We start from the raw sequence: 18,603 nt of genomic DNA on the forward strand, positions 1-18,603 counted from the left end.
ACCCATAAGAGGCTGCGATGTTAATATACTGATAATACACTCTGTTTTTCATAGAAAAAAATAAAGATTTATTGTACCACATTAAACATAGACATGGATCCTTTAAAGGTAAATGATAAATTATATTACATCTTTAATTATTATAAAACATCGTAGGTTCTTCTATTTAAACATGCTTCAGGACAGTTTAAGCCTATTAATAAGATCAGTTCTATTGAAATGTCTATTTGGATTATAGATATCGGAAAGCGTTGTTACTCTTAATTTCTTTTTTAATTCTTCCGGCTTAATCATTTCACATGAATGAAAAATAACACGCTCGAGTTTCTCAAGCATATGAAAACCATTTTTGGAAAATCGACAACAAGAATCATCCATTTCCAACCAAACAAACAAGGCTATATTATCGGTTTCCAGCTCTATTTCAAAATCTGGATAATTTGAATATTTCCCAGGCAACGGAGTTTCGTTGATTCGTATCTAAAAGTAAAATTTAATCTGTAATAATTGAAATGTTGATTGCAATATTACAAAGTAAAATAGATATTTTACTGTTATATTAGCCAGTGGAAATTGAACATTTTTTAACGGCGTTGAGTATACATAATTAATAGGGGCAATTTGCACATTTTGACTATTTTTCAGAAGAAGCGACACTAAACATTGTGAGTTTTTAATCAAATTCCCGCAACCAACTTTGTTAAATAAGTTGTCAAGAAACAAAGAATCGACTAATTGTGCTTTGTTTGGTTTCTGTAAAAAAAAAATATAAATGTAAATTGGTGTATATTACTTGTTTTAGGAATAAAAATATAAAAGTTTTTAATTTATTATCAACCATTGTAATATTTGAATAGTCCTTAGAGTATAGAGGATTCATTAAACTCCATTTATAAATAGTCAGTGTTACTTTAACATTTTCTAATTGATTTAGTTGATCCGAAACAACGAATACAGATAATTTATGGCTTTCATCTAAATGGGAAGTCACAATTATAGGAGCAAAAAATTCTTTTGCATAATAATGAAGCATCTTCCATCGACCATTAAAATCTGCAGAATATGAAAAAAATTAAAAATAAGTAATAGTACAAAAAAATGTAGGATACAGACCTATAGAAGACCAAGATGGAGCTTGCCAAACATCATTTAACTGCCAGTAAAGTGCTCCCATTGTCATGCCTTCTCCAATATCATTCAAATCAGTTTTTGCTTGCCTATAAAATTCTGTCTGTACTTTAACAGAAATTGCTTGATTTATTTGACTCAAATAAATGTAATCTAAAAGATTAAGTAGCTCATCGGTACTATTAGGCATTATAAAATTTTTCGATAATAACAAGTTCATATAAAAAAATCCTAACGGTAAATGTTGCCGATGATTAAGAAAATCACTGCCAATTTTGGAATCTTCTATATTTTGCATGACTGAAGCTAAAGTAAAAATTGACGGTAACGATTGAAATCCATATTCCGATGAGAATCTTGCTCGTGGATAATGGTTAATATCCCAACCATTTTGAAAATAATTGTAATAATGAACTAAAGAATTAAGAAATATAAATAATATGCATAAAAAAAACACATTGTTATGAAACATACCATCTCCATAAAAAGTTAAATAAGGATCAGCATCAGTATAATTATTTTCCTCGCTAAACAAACCATCACTAGGACTGGATACCACAAAAGGTCTTGTTGGATCAAGTTTTTCTATTTCTGTTTTTATTAAGTGAATGTATAATTTTCTATAATCATCTCTGTATATTTCTTTTTTACCCGTTCCATACCAATTGCCAAAAAGCGCTGCTTCGTTTTCATTATTCCCTGCCCATAACACAATACTTGGATGAACTTTCAGCCTGTATGTATTTTGAGTTATTTCTTCTTCAACAGATTGCAGGAATTCTTTTGTGGTGGGATACATGGAGCAAGCGAACATGAAATCTTGCCAAATCATAATTCCATATTCATCAGCCATATCATAAAGAAGATCAGATTCATATAGACCTCCTCCCCAGATTCTTAACATATTCATATGTGTTTCTTTAACTGATAAGAATAAATTGCTTATTGTTTTTTTATCAGAGCTTAGCTCAGGAAATATACTTATTGGAATAAGATTACTTCCTTTGGCAAATATTGGCACATTATTGATTCGAAAGAAGAAGCTAAGCCCTTTTTTCAATGGTTCTTGAATTAGTTCTACAGTTCGAAAACCTATTCTCTTATGTTTACATTGAACATCTCCTGTTTCCATACATACTTCAAAGATGTACAAATGTTGTTCACCATAGCCATTTGGCCACCATAAATTAACTAAATTCTATAAACAAAAGAATAAATATATATTATATTTTATTACAAATTTTATCAATTACTTACTTCTGGTATTGTAATTGGTAGAATGGTACTAGATTGCTTTATATTTAACTGAAATATAAAATCACTTTCATTTTTAACATATGATTTTCTATCAGTATATAATTTACAGAAAATTTTACCACTTATAGCATTGCTACTTTCTACATTGACAGATTCATAAAATAATGTGGCATTTATCTCCCAGGCATTGGTTTTCTTTCTCATATCAACAGTGAAATCCATAAAAAATATATCATTTATAAAAACTAAATCCACAGGTTTCCTAAAAAAAAATTTATATTATGTAATTTTGGTTAAATTTATTGCCTATTTAAAATTATTAATGAAATACCATATGCCTATGGAAGGAAAGGCTGGCCCCCAATCCCAGGAGAAGCTAGCTTGCATTTTTCTAATATGATTTACATGACACTCTCCATTGTATTCTTGTGGTACACAAATTGGTGGAATTACATAATTTTTGCTTTGCTCATTATATATTTTTTCAGCTTCTTTAACAGCCGAAGAAAAAGCAACTTCTAATGTGTTCAGTCCTTCCTGCAAAGATGCAACTGTATAAAAACAAAATTCTTCTAGGAAGTGTTATAAAATAAAATTATATATCTTACTCTCAAGTGTTTTCTAACATCAAAAATATATTGCAAAAACATATTCGATGTACTTCCAATAATATTTGTATTTAAAGAAATAGTAGTAAAAGTGTCTAAGCCATAAAAAATAAGAATGGATCTTGAGGAATTTAAGTCTTCTTTGTTAACTGTAAAAAGTTTTTATCTATAGAATTTGACCTTTATTATTAATATGATTACTTTACCAATAAATGTAGTATTATAATGCACCGATTGATTCCCAACCCATCTATTCTTTACATCATTGGTACCAACAAAATTTGGTGGTATAACATTGGCTTTAGCCAAATCATTATAAATTCCTCCTGGAACTTTGGCAAAAAATGAAACACCTAACAAAAATTTCATATGATAATTTAATTTTTTCAACTTTATTTAATTTATTATTATCTAATAAACTAAATATTAATATAATAAAAAACTTTATAATGAAATTTACTGACCTTGTGATTCTATAAAACCTGTCCATGTGTTATTTATTTTAATAATATTTATAGAAAAAACTGGTACTATTAATAGAAGAAGTCGAAGAAGCATCATTGTCTAATAAAATTCTAATTTTATAATATGGACTGAAGATATAGTTTGATGAATATAGTTGTTATGAATGTTTGTTTTTTATTATAATTTTAAAATTATTAATGAGTAAAAATTAAAATTCTACTGTGCTTTGTATTACAAAAACATCAAATGAAATTCATGTAATAAAATGGATACTTATTATATGATATATATAGATTATCAAGATGTGATAAGCAATGTTATTGTCATTATTTGTCAACAGTTATATACATAAAATATACTCATATTTCAGTCGAGCACCCCTTTCCTTGCTTCGTAGATATAATATTCACAAAAATATACCTCAAAAAAAAATTGAATCGTTAAAGGGTACCATATAACCTTAAATGTTCAATTGAAGGTCACATCAAGGTCACCTTGGTTTTTTCAAACATTGTGATACATTTTTAAATTATATTGCTTACGAAATTAGTTACAGAAATTAATGCAATTAAAAATATGATTCCATTTGTAAATAAAGAAGCTCAAGTTGATATTCAATTGATGATTTATGTAAATAAATGAAGCTACATTATGCTACTCTCCAAACCATAAATCTTTTGTTGGAAACATTTTTTTTCGGAAATGTTTCTTTTGTAAAAATATAGGCGGATTATGGGGTGTGATTGATTAAAATGGGAAACCGAGTATAAACAAAATTATGAAATTGAATCAATTATAACCTGATGTTGTTGTACAATAATAAATTTTTTTAAAGATAAGGTTAACGATAATATTAAAATTAATATTCCATTTTGTTAGCACATCTACTTCAAAAACATTTAATTTATCTCAAACTTTTAATATAAAAATATATATTTTCTTCTCTTATACACAAAATTTATATTACATAAATATTTAAATATTGTATTAAAATGTTTAAATCACTTTATCTATGTACTAAAATGTAATTTTTAGATTTCATATTTTTATATTGCTTTTATTTGTTAAAACGTTACTTGATATGCACCGCATGTTTTTTAACTTTTTATCTATTGAGGAAAACTTCAAGCTTGAAACTGATTGATGAGAAATCAAAACAAGATAATGATAAAAATATACAGGGTCCAGCATTTAAAATGCCCTAGAACATAAGAAAAAACAAATATCATAAGATATTAAAATTTTGCATAGAACCTTTTCAAAATGTTTTACTATTTGTGTTTAGAATGGTCTTATACAAAAATTTGATATCTAATAGTTACGAACATACATATTTTCTTGTATTTATTCTTTCAGGCATGTTAACTGACAGACCCTATATAAAGTTCATCTTAGATATATTTGTCTTTTGTATTATCAGTATTGGACCTTAAAATTTATTGTAATAGATAAATATTTTTTGGATTATCTTAATTAGTAGTATGCTAAAAAATGCTAGCTGTAACTATAATCTTAATATACTATTTGTAAGTGCATACATTTTTTTTAAAAAATTGATTGAAATTAAATATTGGCCCATAAAATACAATTTAAGAACAGAAATTGAAAAAGGTACTATTTCAATATAAGAGATGTATTTAAATTTCTTATATATTATCACAATTTGTGTTTCTTAAATTTCATGTTTGTATAGGAATGGATATATATAGCAAAATATCTAGAAACCATAAAAGATCTTAAAAGTACAAACTTGTAATTAAAGCGCTTTTGTATTATTTTTACATTACATAAAGAATAAGCTTCGTTATATTTTGAAACAAAACAAATAAACTAGATTTGAAAATAATTGCAAAAAAATGTACTTATCGGCGTTTTCTTTTGTAGCCCTTACTTGTTGTAGCAAATTGATTTTTGTAATCAATTTCCGAATCGTTGATTTTACTAATAGGCTTAAACGAACGAATGGGTGATGTGCGGTTCTCATGAAAATGAAAAGCTTCTAATTCTGCAATAGTTAAAACAATGTATAAATTTGAATGATTTAAATGTTTGTTTTAAAAAAGATCTACTTACTAGATGCTTCTGCATCTTTCTTTCTCTCAATACATTGATGAACGTGATCTTCGTAGTCAACAAGACTTAATTTAGCAGAACAAATATAGCAAATTTCAGTTTTAATTTTATTACTGGATCTTTTGTATCTGTCATTCAAATGATTATCATTATCACTATTGTCATCAATAATATATTGTTCGCACTGTGATGCATGATCTTCTATTTGATTTTTTTCAAAGAATTGATTACAAATAGGACAGTTAACTTTTGTGCTTCTAGAAATTGTTACATTATTGGATCCTAAATTATTTTCAATTTCAATATCATCCTATAAGAAAAATATATATAATAATAATATACAAATGGTAAACATAAAAAACAATGCAATTTAAATTATTATACAGACCATAAGTAGCTTTTCCTCCTCTTCTATATCCAAACGTCTTCTCCTTTCTTGCTCTTCTAATAATCTTATTTTACGCGCTTCTTTTGCTTTCAGATTTGATCGATAGAATTCATTCCATTGATTGCTTTTATTTTCTTGTTCTTTTTGCATTTCTTCCTGTTGTGTTTTCTTCTCTTGTTCTTCATGTAATTTTTTTTTGTAAATTTCGTGTTTCCTCAATCTATCAGTCTCTTTTTGTTTTTCCATTTCAATCTTTTTAAGAGAAAGTTTCTCTTTTTCTGCAATACTGGCCTGTTTTAAGAGTATACATTGCTTCTGTATGCGACTTGACAGTGAAATTGGCAGTGGTTTAATTATAATATTTTTGTCTGTTACTACAGAAGATTCATCATCAGTGCTACAATTTGCAAGGTGATCACGAATATCATTCTCCTCAAGGCTAACATCTTTTTTCTTAATAACATTTGAAATCATAGCTTTATCTATTTCTTGCTTGTTCTCAAAGAGAATTCTTTTACTCTTTACAGGATAATTATGATTTGCTATTTTGCATAGCACTAAAGTTTTCTTTTTTTTTACTGATATAAAATGAGCTGTTTCATCTTCATCACTGGCAGAACTATTATCCGAGCTGACGGCTGTAAGGAGTTTGCGTTTATATGCTCGTTCATGACTTTCCCTGTCTGAATGTTCACTGCTAAGCTGTTCGTTGTTACTCCCTTTTTCATTATCTTCCATGTTCTCATCGATCCCCACCTACAGAAATGAATAGGATTAGAATTGAATCAGATTAAATAAAATGAACTACAATTGTTCTTTTAAGTAAATAAGATTTATTTAGAAGCTTATTGTTGCATACAAATATTACGGACTTGTTTTGTACAATTCACCACTATCATTATACAAGTATAAAAATTCTTTTAGTTTTAAATACATTAGCTGAAACTTTGGCAAGATCCATCCTTACCAATTATTCTATTTAATATTATCACTATGAATTTTTTATTGTATCAAAAAATACTTTTTACTATTGATGTAGTAAGTTTTATAAAAATGTATTTATATTATAAAAAAATATATTTTTGCTGTATGCAAATGTACCATTTTGAAAATTAAATTGAAAAATTTAATGAAGGTAAAAACAGTTTTTATTTCAAATAAACATTTTTTAAAAATAAAATATTTTACTTAACTTTCTTAATGAGTATTATAAAAGTTAATTAAGAATTGCTATAAATAGGTACATAAAATATATATATATATTCTATGTACTTATTTACAAAGAAAGGTGTACAATACATTTATCGTCGATGAGACCAGATAGGATGGGAGTGATTGGAGGTACCCACCTGAATGGGTGACCCCCACTGAAATTCAGTGGTATTAGTAAAATGGCGATTATACCATAAATTTGCCATATTCTCCAAATGTTTGCCAAGTTCTTCCACTAATTGTTTTCTCTTATCAAATTCTTTTACTTCTGTGCATAATCTAACAGGCAAATGCTCCTGTTCTGTGAGCCTTTCAGGAATTTTCAATGAAATATCATCTTCTATTAAAGAACCATTAATTTGATTAAGGCGCCACCTTTCTACTTTTTTATACTGATTAACTTCTTCAATTGACTGCTCTATGTGAGAGAGATTTAATATCGAATTTCTTTTTCTTCCTGATTTAACAACACTTTCAGAATATGAGAAAACTTTATGATTATCAAACTGATTTGAAGAAACTTTATCATTGTCCAAGCTATTATTTCTTTTAACTGAAACTTGAGAATCAAACATTTCAGTACTATTTGAACTTTCACTCTGTTTTTGTATAGGCTCCATAGGTGATGTACAATTAGAATTATAAGAACAACTTGGTTTTAAGTGCTCGGTATGAAAGCAAGTATCTTGCTCATCGGAAGTAATTTTACATGGTAATTTAGGAAAATCACAGACCTGATGGATTTCCTAAAGAAAAGAATTTTCATGTCAATATGATCGCTTAATTAAGCATCAATTATTTTTATAATTAAACTTACTGTTTTCATCCTTTCATTATTTGCCAATTTTTTGGATTCAGCAATGAAACTCAAAATAGCTTTCATTTGTTCAAATGAAATACCAGGGTCATACAAGTCCATACCTGTCATACATAAAATAAATTTTCAATTTTGAAAGAAACATAGGAAATCTATTATAGTTTATTATTTTGACTAACCTATAAGTTCATTTTTCATTTGCTCTATTTCCATTGCATTCGCTTCCGAAATGTCATCTTTATCTCTTTTTATTATATCTGACATTGTTTCTATTTCTTTTTTTTTTTACAAAAATTAGTTAACTGTTCATAATAATCTAAGTATATATAAAGTTTAGTAACAATTCAGATAACATAATATGCATACCTTTATATACTTTTACCTATAATTCTATGTATATATACTATTATCTAAACTTTCTGTTAAGTACAGCTCTCTTTTGTAATATAAATCATATACTGTATAAGATTGTAAAAAATAGTATCCTTAATATTATCCCTCCAAAAACTACTACGTCAACAGCTGAGATACTTTCTTTGAGCTCTCGAATAAAAATTTATAAATTTAAAGAATGTAAATAAATATATGATAGTAATTATAAGAAAGCCGTCAGGGTCAGCCAGAACAGAGATCAGGAGAGAAAGAAATGGGGCAACGGAAATACATATGAAAATTGGAACCAAATGGAACTATGGAATGGAAGGCCTGCCTGATGGGCATTAGTGGACAGCAGTGGACAGTGGGCTGCCTTTATATACATATACAATATACACAACTCACACAACTTCCCCACGTACTACCATCACCTGCAGTCTCACCACACACCAATACCACACTGCTTCAATTTAACATAGGCCCGGTTCCACAAGCCTTTTTTGATCTGGATTAAGTTAATTTTGCTATATTTTATGTTACATAGAATATAGCATAATTAACTTAATCCAGTTTAAACAAGGCTTGTGGAACCGGTCCATAATGATCGTGTTTCAAAATTCACTGGCAGTACTGCGGAATATCCTTCTGTCTTCTTAGTTCTTTCAATGCTTAATTCATTCTTGACAATAAGATATAATGATATCCGCAGTGTACTGGCAGTGAATTCTGGAACACGGCCAATAGCATTCTCCTCACCCCTCCTCACTTCAGGATTATGCATATCAAAATTGAATATTATCGCTGTTTACCGACATTAAATGGAACTGTCAAATGTTGCATTACTTGCGCTTGTCGGTAAAATAATCCCCTAAACTTTTTATTACTTTCGAACATAAGCTCAAATTGCCCTAAGTTTACGTTTTATTTATGAATCCCGGGGAATATAAAGCGCGTACCTCCTAATTTGAGAAAAAGTAGATGAGGATAAATTTGATTATTAAAATCATATTTGTAAAAAATTAATTTTAAAAATTTTCCTAAAACTTTAACAAACTGTAAAGTAAATGTGTAAAGATCAATAACTATGTAATCATTTATTATTTAGTAAGAGGATATAAAATAAAATTATTTTCATTGCTCTCTTATAGATAAATATAATAAATAAACTATTCAAATATTAGAATAATAATAAATCAAAGCATACTTTAAATTCTTCATGAATCCTTCTCTCAATCTTTTTTAGTAATTAACAATAAATTATCAATTAGAATACTTGGAATATATTGAAACTGATATACACAGGCTTTCCTACTTTCTTTATCAAACGTTTTGCTATATATTCAACGAAAGTTATGTCTACAATGGCTCCTATTATTTTTGAAGCAATTACATCCTCCTGACTAGCTAATTCAGCATGAAGAGCGAATGACAGATCATTCATTACTTGATCTGTAAAATTTTCGACCCATAAATACAAAGAATCTTCCATTTTTTTAATGTGACAACTATAAGTTTAAAGTCTCCAATTTCATCTGCAAATTCGTGAAATTTGAAATTACTAAATCCAATTCGAAAGTTTGCTTCTTCCTCTCCTGCAGTTATCATTATCGCCTCTGAATTTTAAAAGAAAGATATTGTAAAATTTATTAGATATAAGAAAACACGTGCCACTTTTAGCTCTGTGATAACTGCTTTTCTCCTAGCATTTAAATGAATTTAATGAAATGTTTCTTTATTTTAAAAAGAAATATATTAAAAAGGCAAGTGCCATTAGTATATATACATATATATATATACATGTCATTCTACTTTTTTGAGTACTTGCCGTCGAGACTCGAGACACTACCGTGTCTCTTGATATGTATCGATATACGTACACTATACTTGCCTTATATTTTTAATATATTTCTTTTTAAATACAGAAACATTTTATTAAATCAAATTGCGAGAAAAGCAGTTACTTGAGAGTTAAAAAATACACTCATTTAGGGGGTGTGGATAAGTGGATGCCCGGACGGACTTCGGCATTTTCGCGCAGAGAATGCACGGAGTGAAGTTAACCGTGTGTGAAAGGTCGATGAATCAATTTCCTATGCGTGATTGCGTGCACGGTAATGGGAGCGAACTTCAGGAGGAAAACGAAATCTTCGTCTTTTTCTATCATTCTATGCCGGTGTCGAACAATGGACATGCCTGTTTTCAGTCTTCAGATAATGTAATTCTGAACGTAGCCTCAAAGAGCGCGTGGTGAAATAATTATGGCGGGATCTACGGTATTTGCCAAAATAATATGTACTGCACTTATTACAGTGTTTTTTATTTTAAATATTAATTTTGCCCAACGACTGAATGTGCCAAGGGTTCTGCTACCAATTTTTAACGATTTCCCTGTGAATTTCACGTTAACATTAAGTGATGGTGGCTGCTACAAATGGTAAATCATTGTTTATAAAACAAATTGATTTTATACTTATAAATGGCCAGTTATATATACCAATTCTTAACTAAGTATATTTAGTACTTAACCAATGCATTTGTTTTGAAAAGATATTAATGTTTGAATATTTTTTACAATATAAATCTAACCTTATTATCCCTCATTACCAATTCATATCCTCTATTAAAATTTTTATCATATGATTCTTTATACTGTTTAACAATCTAATTTAAATATCATTTGTTTTATCCTTTATATCAAGTATTTATTCAACTGGCAGGTCTACCACTCGATTAGATATTATTCGTTTGGTCCCAATTGACGAAGATTATGATAAGGAGTGCTCATCAGCTATTATTATTCAAACTGTAACTAGAGAGCCTGTGAGAAATACAGCAATAGTTTTAGCTGAAGACATAAATAATGGAGAATTCTTAAGATGTGCTGTTATAACAGATGCAATATTTTCATTAAATGTAGTTACTACAACAAAAGAATTATACATAGAAGAAGCACCTGAAATATTTGAAGTACGAGCGTATGATGATCAAGGTATTTCTTAATTAATAATAATAATAATAGCTTCATTTGTTCAATATATTTCAATAACAAATATTTGGATTTTTAGGAAATGAGTTTTCAACATTAGAGGGAATAGAATTCATGTGGAGTATTGGTAACACAGACAAATATGTTTCACAACTAGATAACAAGCCAAACGATGTGTTAAAATTTATGACATTCCAAGAATCTCAATATGAAACACCTCCAACTGTTGTTGCTTTAGATGCAATAGGTAAACAGGGCCATATTGTGCTTCTTGGGGGAGAAAGAACTGGTACAGCAAAGGTAAGCTTTTATGTAAAACATAAAATCACAAGTGTTATTTTAACTAATATTATTTTCAAGGATTTGTTAAGTTGGTTTTTTTGAATGTCTTTAATAGGTTTCAGTAAAATTACCTCATTCAGAATATAAACATGTATCTCCAATAGAAGTTGAATTAATTATCATAGCTAATTTAATTATTATACCATCAGATGTAACAATGATGCCATATGATGGACTTAGATATAAAATAATGCAAGTAAGTTATTTGCCTTTATGTCTTTTAGTCCTGACTTATCTAATATATTACACTGCATACTGTTTATTATAGGTTCATGAAGGGAGACTAGAAGAGATTAATCTTCCTTTTAGCCAGTATTATTTAGAAGCTGAAAATCCTAATTTATTACAAATCGATAATGATCATGCTTTTGCATATGCATTAGCAGCTGGACGAACAAAAGTTTTCCTCCACGATAAAAATGTACGAGAAGAATATGCTGTTATTTTGCCATCAGCAACTGTTCATATAAATAATGTAGCTTCCATATCTCTTAATGTTCTACCCAATAGAAATTTTGCCCTCATACTAGAACACACGCATGAAATTATGGTAGAATTATTTGACCAGTGAGTAATAATGTGAAAGCAATTAATGTATTTTCTCCATAAAAAAATATCAAACAATTATCATTCTTTACAATTGCAGCAAAGATCATAAACTGTATATTGGAGAAGGCATAGAAGTGTCAATGAAAATAAATGATTACTACTTTCAACCAAATATGATTTCACAAAATGGAACTTACGTGATAGGTACTCCAATCCGTTCTGGTACAATGATAGTAGAAGCTGCTTTTTATGGTATTATTGATAAATATGGCAAAAAAGTCCCTACTTCTCCTATTCTAACTACAAAAGCAGAGTTTTCAATACACACCAAAATTAATATACATCCAAAAATATTAGCCATCCCATGGCATATCAAAAGTAAATCACGGTTAGTGAAAAGTAAACTTGTTTAAATAAATATTGATTAAGCTAAAGAGGCAATAATTAAATTTATACTGTTATACAGGTATGATATAGCTTTAAAGGCTAATGGTGGAGAATCTCCATATATTTGGACTAGTAAGCATCCTTCTATAATAAAAGTGTTACCACATGGAGAAATACGAATTCTTCAAGCTGGTATTGCAGAAGTAGTTGTGGCTATGGCTAAAAATCAATTTAACAAAGATACTGCAAAAATTTATATATTGCCACCAACAAGGCTAAAAATTATAGAATACACAAGGGAAGCTGCTACTGGAGAGCTCATCTTTATGCATATTGGATTGTATGGGATGTTATTTGATGGATCAAATTCAAAAGAAATTCCATTTAATGATTGTAGAAATATATATTTTGAAGTATATATTCCAGATGGCAATTTTATTCAGGTTGATGCTGGAAATACAGACCCTGTTGGAACTGCTTGTGCAGTATTAGCAATAACAAGCCAAACTGTAGGAACATCTGAAGTGATAATTGCTTATAATTTCAACGATAAGCCTTTAACAGATAATGTTACTGTTTCTGCGTATGAGCCATTAGTATCATTACACCCTGAGAGTGCTGAAACTGTATTGGCTGTAGGTACCTCGAGAAAGATTGTTTTTAAAGGTGGACCTCAAGCATGGTTTAGTAATCCTCAAAGTTATTCCCAAAAGATTCATATATCAAATGAAGAAATAGTTGGAGTAGTAAAGCATGATTATTTATCTGCAAAGTTATTAGATACCTCAGTTTTTGAAGTAATTTGTACAACTCTTGGTGAAACAATTTTGACATATTCTGTGTCGAATATTCCAGTATTACCAAATTGTAAAAGTACTTATGCAATAGCAAAAGTAAAAATAATTTGTGGGAAACCTAGATATATCAATTTGCAACCATTATTTAAAGACAGCAAGAACTGTCCTATAAGCAAATCTGCAAATAAAATAATGGCGCGCAGCGATAAGAACTTGAAAGTTTTAGTTGCAGTGAAAGATGATATTGGTAGACAATTTGATAATATTACAAGTTTAAATATAGAGTGGAATTTAATGCCAGCTAGTATAGGCTTTGTTGAAATACCAATTGGCTCAATAGAGGAACCTTTGATATACAATGAAATCCTTCTTCCTAACATCCAGTTTCAGAATGTTAATTTTAAGAAACGTGCTGGAACAGCTATACTGACAGCTACTGTGACCGGATATCAAAAGAATATTTTAGAAAAAATGATGATAGTGCCAGAATGGCCACCATTCCCAGTCGAGGTTGAGAAAGAAACCTATAGAACTCCGATAATAGATGCTGCATTGGAAATAAACTTAGTGAATGAAACAAAGCTTACTCCAAGTAAACTAACCATTTTGAATGACTCACGTTTGAAATATTATTTACACGTTAATCAAGGATCTGGTTATTACGATCTTTTACTGAGTTCTGAAGATATTGCGGAAATTCGATATGTTGAGCCTATGAAAGCAATTAGCATCACACCAAAGAAATCGGGATTACTTCGAATAGCCTTACTAGATCTTTGCTTTTCCTCAAAAGCAGCAGAGGCAGATATTGAAGTTCAGCAACTATTCGCATTAGCATTAGTGACAGTAGATAAAGTTGAAAAAGGAAAATGTATTACAGCTGCTCTAAAATTGTTTGATACATCAGGTTCTTTAATAAAGCTGCCAGCTTTAACCACATTGGATTTTAAAGTAGAAATCGATAATAAAAATGTAGAAACAGAACAATTACCTCCTAATGAACAAGGAACTGCGCCTTATGAACAAATACTGTATAAAATAAAAGGTATTGAAGAAGGAGATTCACAACTTATATTCATAAATATGGTTGACGATCAAAAAATAGAAAGTGATCCAGTTACCATACAAGTGTTTACACCAATGTCCGTATATCCGAAAAATTTAACTGCACTTATAGGGACAGTTTATCAAGTTACGATAATTGGAGGGCCAACCAATTCCGAAATTGAGTTTTCTATTGAAGATGAAAGTATTTTAAATGTTGATCAAAATGGAATATTTGAAGGCAAATCTGTAGGTCATACCAAAATTTTTGCAAGAGCTATTGGATTCAACGCTAAAGGGTACAAAGTCATTTACTCTGAAGATTTTGCAGAAATTCATGTTGTATACTTGGAGGGTGTGAAAATTGTTGTCCCAACAAACAAAGTTAAAGTAGGAGCGAAGTTTCCTCTTTGGGCTTTTGGTGTACCAGAATGTTTGACGCCTCTTATAATAGGGTCAATTCAATTACCATTAAGTTTTGCATGGTCATCAAGTGATACTAATCTATTAACTTTGTATAATATGTACGATGGCACGGGAATTAATATTCGATATCAAAATGGAGTTTCATTACGAGCAAGAGCTATTAATCCTGGTTTGGTGACTGTTTTCTTAAACATAACAATACCACATATTCTTTCTGGCCTAAAATCAGACGAAACTTATACTACTTTCGTAAAAATTGAAATTTTTGAAGAATTACATTTGATTAACCCTCCTTCGGCAATAAGCCTACCGTTGATATTAATGTCGCCGCATTCTATTTTGAAACTACAAACAAACAAAGATAAATATAGTTCTATAGTGTATAAAATCCTATCTATTTCTATCAATGATTATGAGAATTCAAATAATTATCAAAATGCATCCAAATTATTGACACTCGATAAATCTGGTACCGTGAAAACAGGAGAAAATCTTGGCCGAGCAATAATATCTATTACATATGCCGAGTCATACCATTTAAAACAAATTCTTACCGTCGTTATTGAAGTAAGTATTTGATTTTTTCTCAATTTAACAAATTCAATCTTATAGCAATTTAGATATACCTCTAGGATAAAAAATTGCTTGTCTATATTACATATTCATTTGACTCTCAGGCGCCTTCTAAAAACTAAACCACGAAAAGCTGATAGCTTTAGTGGTGGTAAATTCTTGCTATGAATAGTGTATATAAAGATAATATTTTGAGGGCATTAAATATAATAATATCAAAGCATTTAGCAAATAATTAAGATAGTTTTAAAATATTAATTTACAGATTAAACCCGTTCATTATATGATGCTCTACTTAAAATCTAATATACGTTTACGACTTGGAGAAGAACTGAATATGTTACCAAATGGTATGGAGCTAGATTATGGCATTGATTATTACGATAATATTGGGAGAAAATTTGATGCTTCTAAATATCATCTAAAGGCTACGTGCAACCGCGCTGATCTAGCATCATTTAATGTAAACACAGATAATCTAATTAACGTAAAATTTGTTGAAAATGGTGAAATAGTTGTTAAAGTCTCTACTGAAAAATCATTAATAGGAATGTTTGATTATACTCATATGATGATTGGAGATGTTTTATTCCCTACAAAGGTATTCTCCATTTATTTCTTTGTTATAAAATTTTTATAATTTTATAAATAACTTTATAATAAAAATATTTTTATTTTATTTTCAGTCTACTCTTACTATCGGTGACGTTGTATGTTTTTCTATGCCCCTTTTATCTCCTGATGGGGATACAGGATATTGGCAGTCTTCAGTACCCGAGGTATTAGTAATAGATCCTGTTGCTGGTATTGGAATTGCAAAAAGCGCTGGTAGTACAGTTGTAAAACATAATCTTGCTGCGCATATACAGGATGAAATAGAAATAATTGTTGAACCAATTGCAAAGGTATTTATATTAAGTTTATTTCACTATTAATAAATATATTATTGTGTTATTTATGTGTGAAAGTAAATAATGATCACATTTAACTTTATATAGGTTTCAATTGTACATTTAAAGGGTAAAAATATCACTGGCTCTGAAACATTTAGCGTACCTCTTGTTCTTAAAAGTGTAGATGAAGAAGTAAAAGAAAATAATGTGTTAGCAAGGGGATTAGGAGGTTGTCGCACTCAGGCTTCTTTTAAATTGAATTCTTTTCCTTATATATGTAATATAGAATTTTTAACGTCCAACTCGATTGTTGGAATCAAAGATTTATTTCTTGTTAAGCCTCGATTCGACATTATAACTGGTTGGTAAAATCTTTTGATTTAAATCTTGTGTTAATAATTAACACAAAATATAAATTATTGAAACATTAATTAATTTACTAAATTATTTGCAGGATTTTATTACTGCGATATTATTCCCGTGGGTGCTCCAAGTATAACATCTAGTACATTAGAAGCACGTATAATTATAAGTGCACAAAGTCGAGACATTGAAGCAACCCCTATGGAAATCAATTATCTGCCACCCGTATTCGTTAATGCTAAGGAAATAGTGTTCGTTGATTCTCCTACTCAAACACCGCCCATTACCGCGCTTGAAATTTATGGATTACAAATAGCTCTGGATCATCTCATTGTTAGTTATTATATTATTATTCAATCTTTTAAATGTTGAAACAGCCCGGAAAATCATTGATAAGAGGATTTAATTTTAGTTTCTAATGCCAGATGGACTTGTAATAAGTGAGCAGCAACGTACATCCAAATATATGGTACATTATAAAATACGATTAATGCAAAATCAAGATGAAATCCAAGGACAAAAAATTGGTATTATTAATGATTTAACAAAGCAAAATATATCTGTAAGTAATTTTAAAATATATTATTTAATAAATAATCATGTTAAAAACAGCTTTATACAGTATTTATTTTTACTTTAGCTTGTTATACGTGTTTCGAAGTATGAGACTTTTGTATCTCTATCAGGAATTCAGTGGGTAGATTACATTTATTTTTATCGATACACGTTTGTAACGTTTCTTGTTTTAGTAATTACTTTCTTTTATGGTAAGTTATTTTCTACTATCTTAAATATTTAAAATCGAGACATATATTTATTTAAACACTTTTTTCAGTGTGGAGAAACAAGGTTTCAAATATTGAATTAACTATTAAGAACAAAACTATTTTTGGTAAGGATATTATTGAACACTATATATAAATTTGTTCAATTTGATAACATTTAATACAACCATTTTGTTTTATAGCTGACACAAGTCCACCACCCTTGAAGAAAAGTTCTACACCTTGTAGACCATCATTCAATGACACCTCTATTTCTCCTAGTCCACCAAGTCCAAGTATTCAATTGAAACCATTCTCAGCTTTTCAGCTAGTTTATGGTGATCCTCGAGGTTTTTATACGCCAAATTCAAGACGAAACAGATCCTTAAACTGTTCAGATGCCATTAATTTAGAATAAATAAATAAAAAGAGAAAGACTGATGACAGCTATAATACTTTATTATCTTCAATTAATTTTTTTTGCTCAGACAAGGTAATTTCAAATATTTAACCCCCTCCATATGATAAAAATTAATAAACACAAATTCCTTCGTTTAGACAAATATTTTGCTCATACAAATAAGACTACTACCTACTATTGTAAAACGTGCCTTATAATATATATTTATATATTTTATACATTTTTCATAAATGGAAATAGGATATAAGATTGCTATGATTTAAGTAATTAAATTCATAGACGTGTAGATTGTACAGTGTGATATTCAATCCTACTAATGTAAATTTGTAAAAAATAAATTGTGTAAATTGATTTACATCGATTTTTTTCCTAAGAGAGAGCGAGAGCGAAAGCCGGAGCCTTATTGATTGAAATAACGCGATCATTATATTTTTAGGAACAAAATCTATGCAAGCCAGTGTAAACATTAAAGAATTTTCATGGTCATAATAAATTAATATCTCATTAGAAATGCATCAGTTATAATAATGCAGGGAAAATTTGTTGCCATAAATCTTTAGTTATACTTTACTAAATTTGTTTTAAAATTACTATTATAATTTAACAATTGATCTTAATTGATTACAAAAACATCTTTATTGACCTTCTATAGCTATAATTTACAGTGTTTGTCAATGTACATAATTATACTATATTAAGCAGTAGGAGTATTTTATAAATGTATGCTATCTGACT

General features: G+C 29.1%; 2 protein-coding genes across 2 annotated transcripts; one reads left to right on the forward strand and one right to left on the reverse strand.

Annotated features, from left to right (window-relative positions):
- Positions 1-107: 107 nt before the first annotated feature.
- On the reverse strand, positions 108-8,722 carry beta-Man (beta-mannosidase). Its single transcript, XM_066744702.1, has 16 exons — positions 8,128-8,722; positions 7,949-8,052; positions 7,269-7,877; positions 5,920-6,675; positions 5,532-5,841; positions 5,329-5,463; positions 3,458-3,523; positions 3,200-3,346; positions 2,994-3,142; positions 2,717-2,922; positions 2,386-2,647; positions 1,603-2,326; positions 1,114-1,542; positions 839-1,053; positions 553-753; positions 108-480 (listed from the first exon to the last, which is right to left on the reverse strand). Exons 1-16 carry the CDS (start codon positions 8,210-8,212, stop codon positions 178-180), a joined length of 4,701 nt encoding a protein of 1,566 aa, XP_066600799.1. The 5' UTR covers positions 8,213-8,722; the 3' UTR covers positions 108-177.
- Positions 8,723-10,475: 1,753 nt separating this feature from the next.
- Positions 10,476-18,595, forward strand: Gp210 (nucleoporin 210). The gene is made up of 15 exons (XM_066744687.1): positions 10,476-10,757; positions 11,041-11,312; positions 11,389-11,609; positions 11,707-11,847; positions 11,920-12,218; positions 12,298-12,588; positions 12,667-15,421; positions 15,693-16,028; positions 16,114-16,332; positions 16,426-16,681; positions 16,775-17,016; positions 17,096-17,245; positions 17,324-17,450; positions 17,519-17,575; positions 17,651-18,595. The coding sequence occupies exons 1-15, from the start codon at positions 10,582-10,584 to the stop codon at positions 17,863-17,865; spliced, it is 5,757 nt and encodes a 1,918-aa protein (XP_066600784.1). The 5' UTR covers positions 10,476-10,581; the 3' UTR covers positions 17,866-18,595.
- Positions 18,596-18,603: the final 8 nt, after the last annotated feature.

The sequence above is a fragment of the Prorops nasuta genome, unplaced genomic scaffold, assembly GCF_024137725.1.
Source record: "Prorops nasuta isolate Cenicafe-Biocafe unplaced genomic scaffold, Cenicafe_Pnas_1.2 PNAS00050, whole genome shotgun sequence".
NCBI lineage: Eukaryota > Metazoa > Arthropoda > Insecta > Hymenoptera > Bethylidae > Prorops > Prorops nasuta.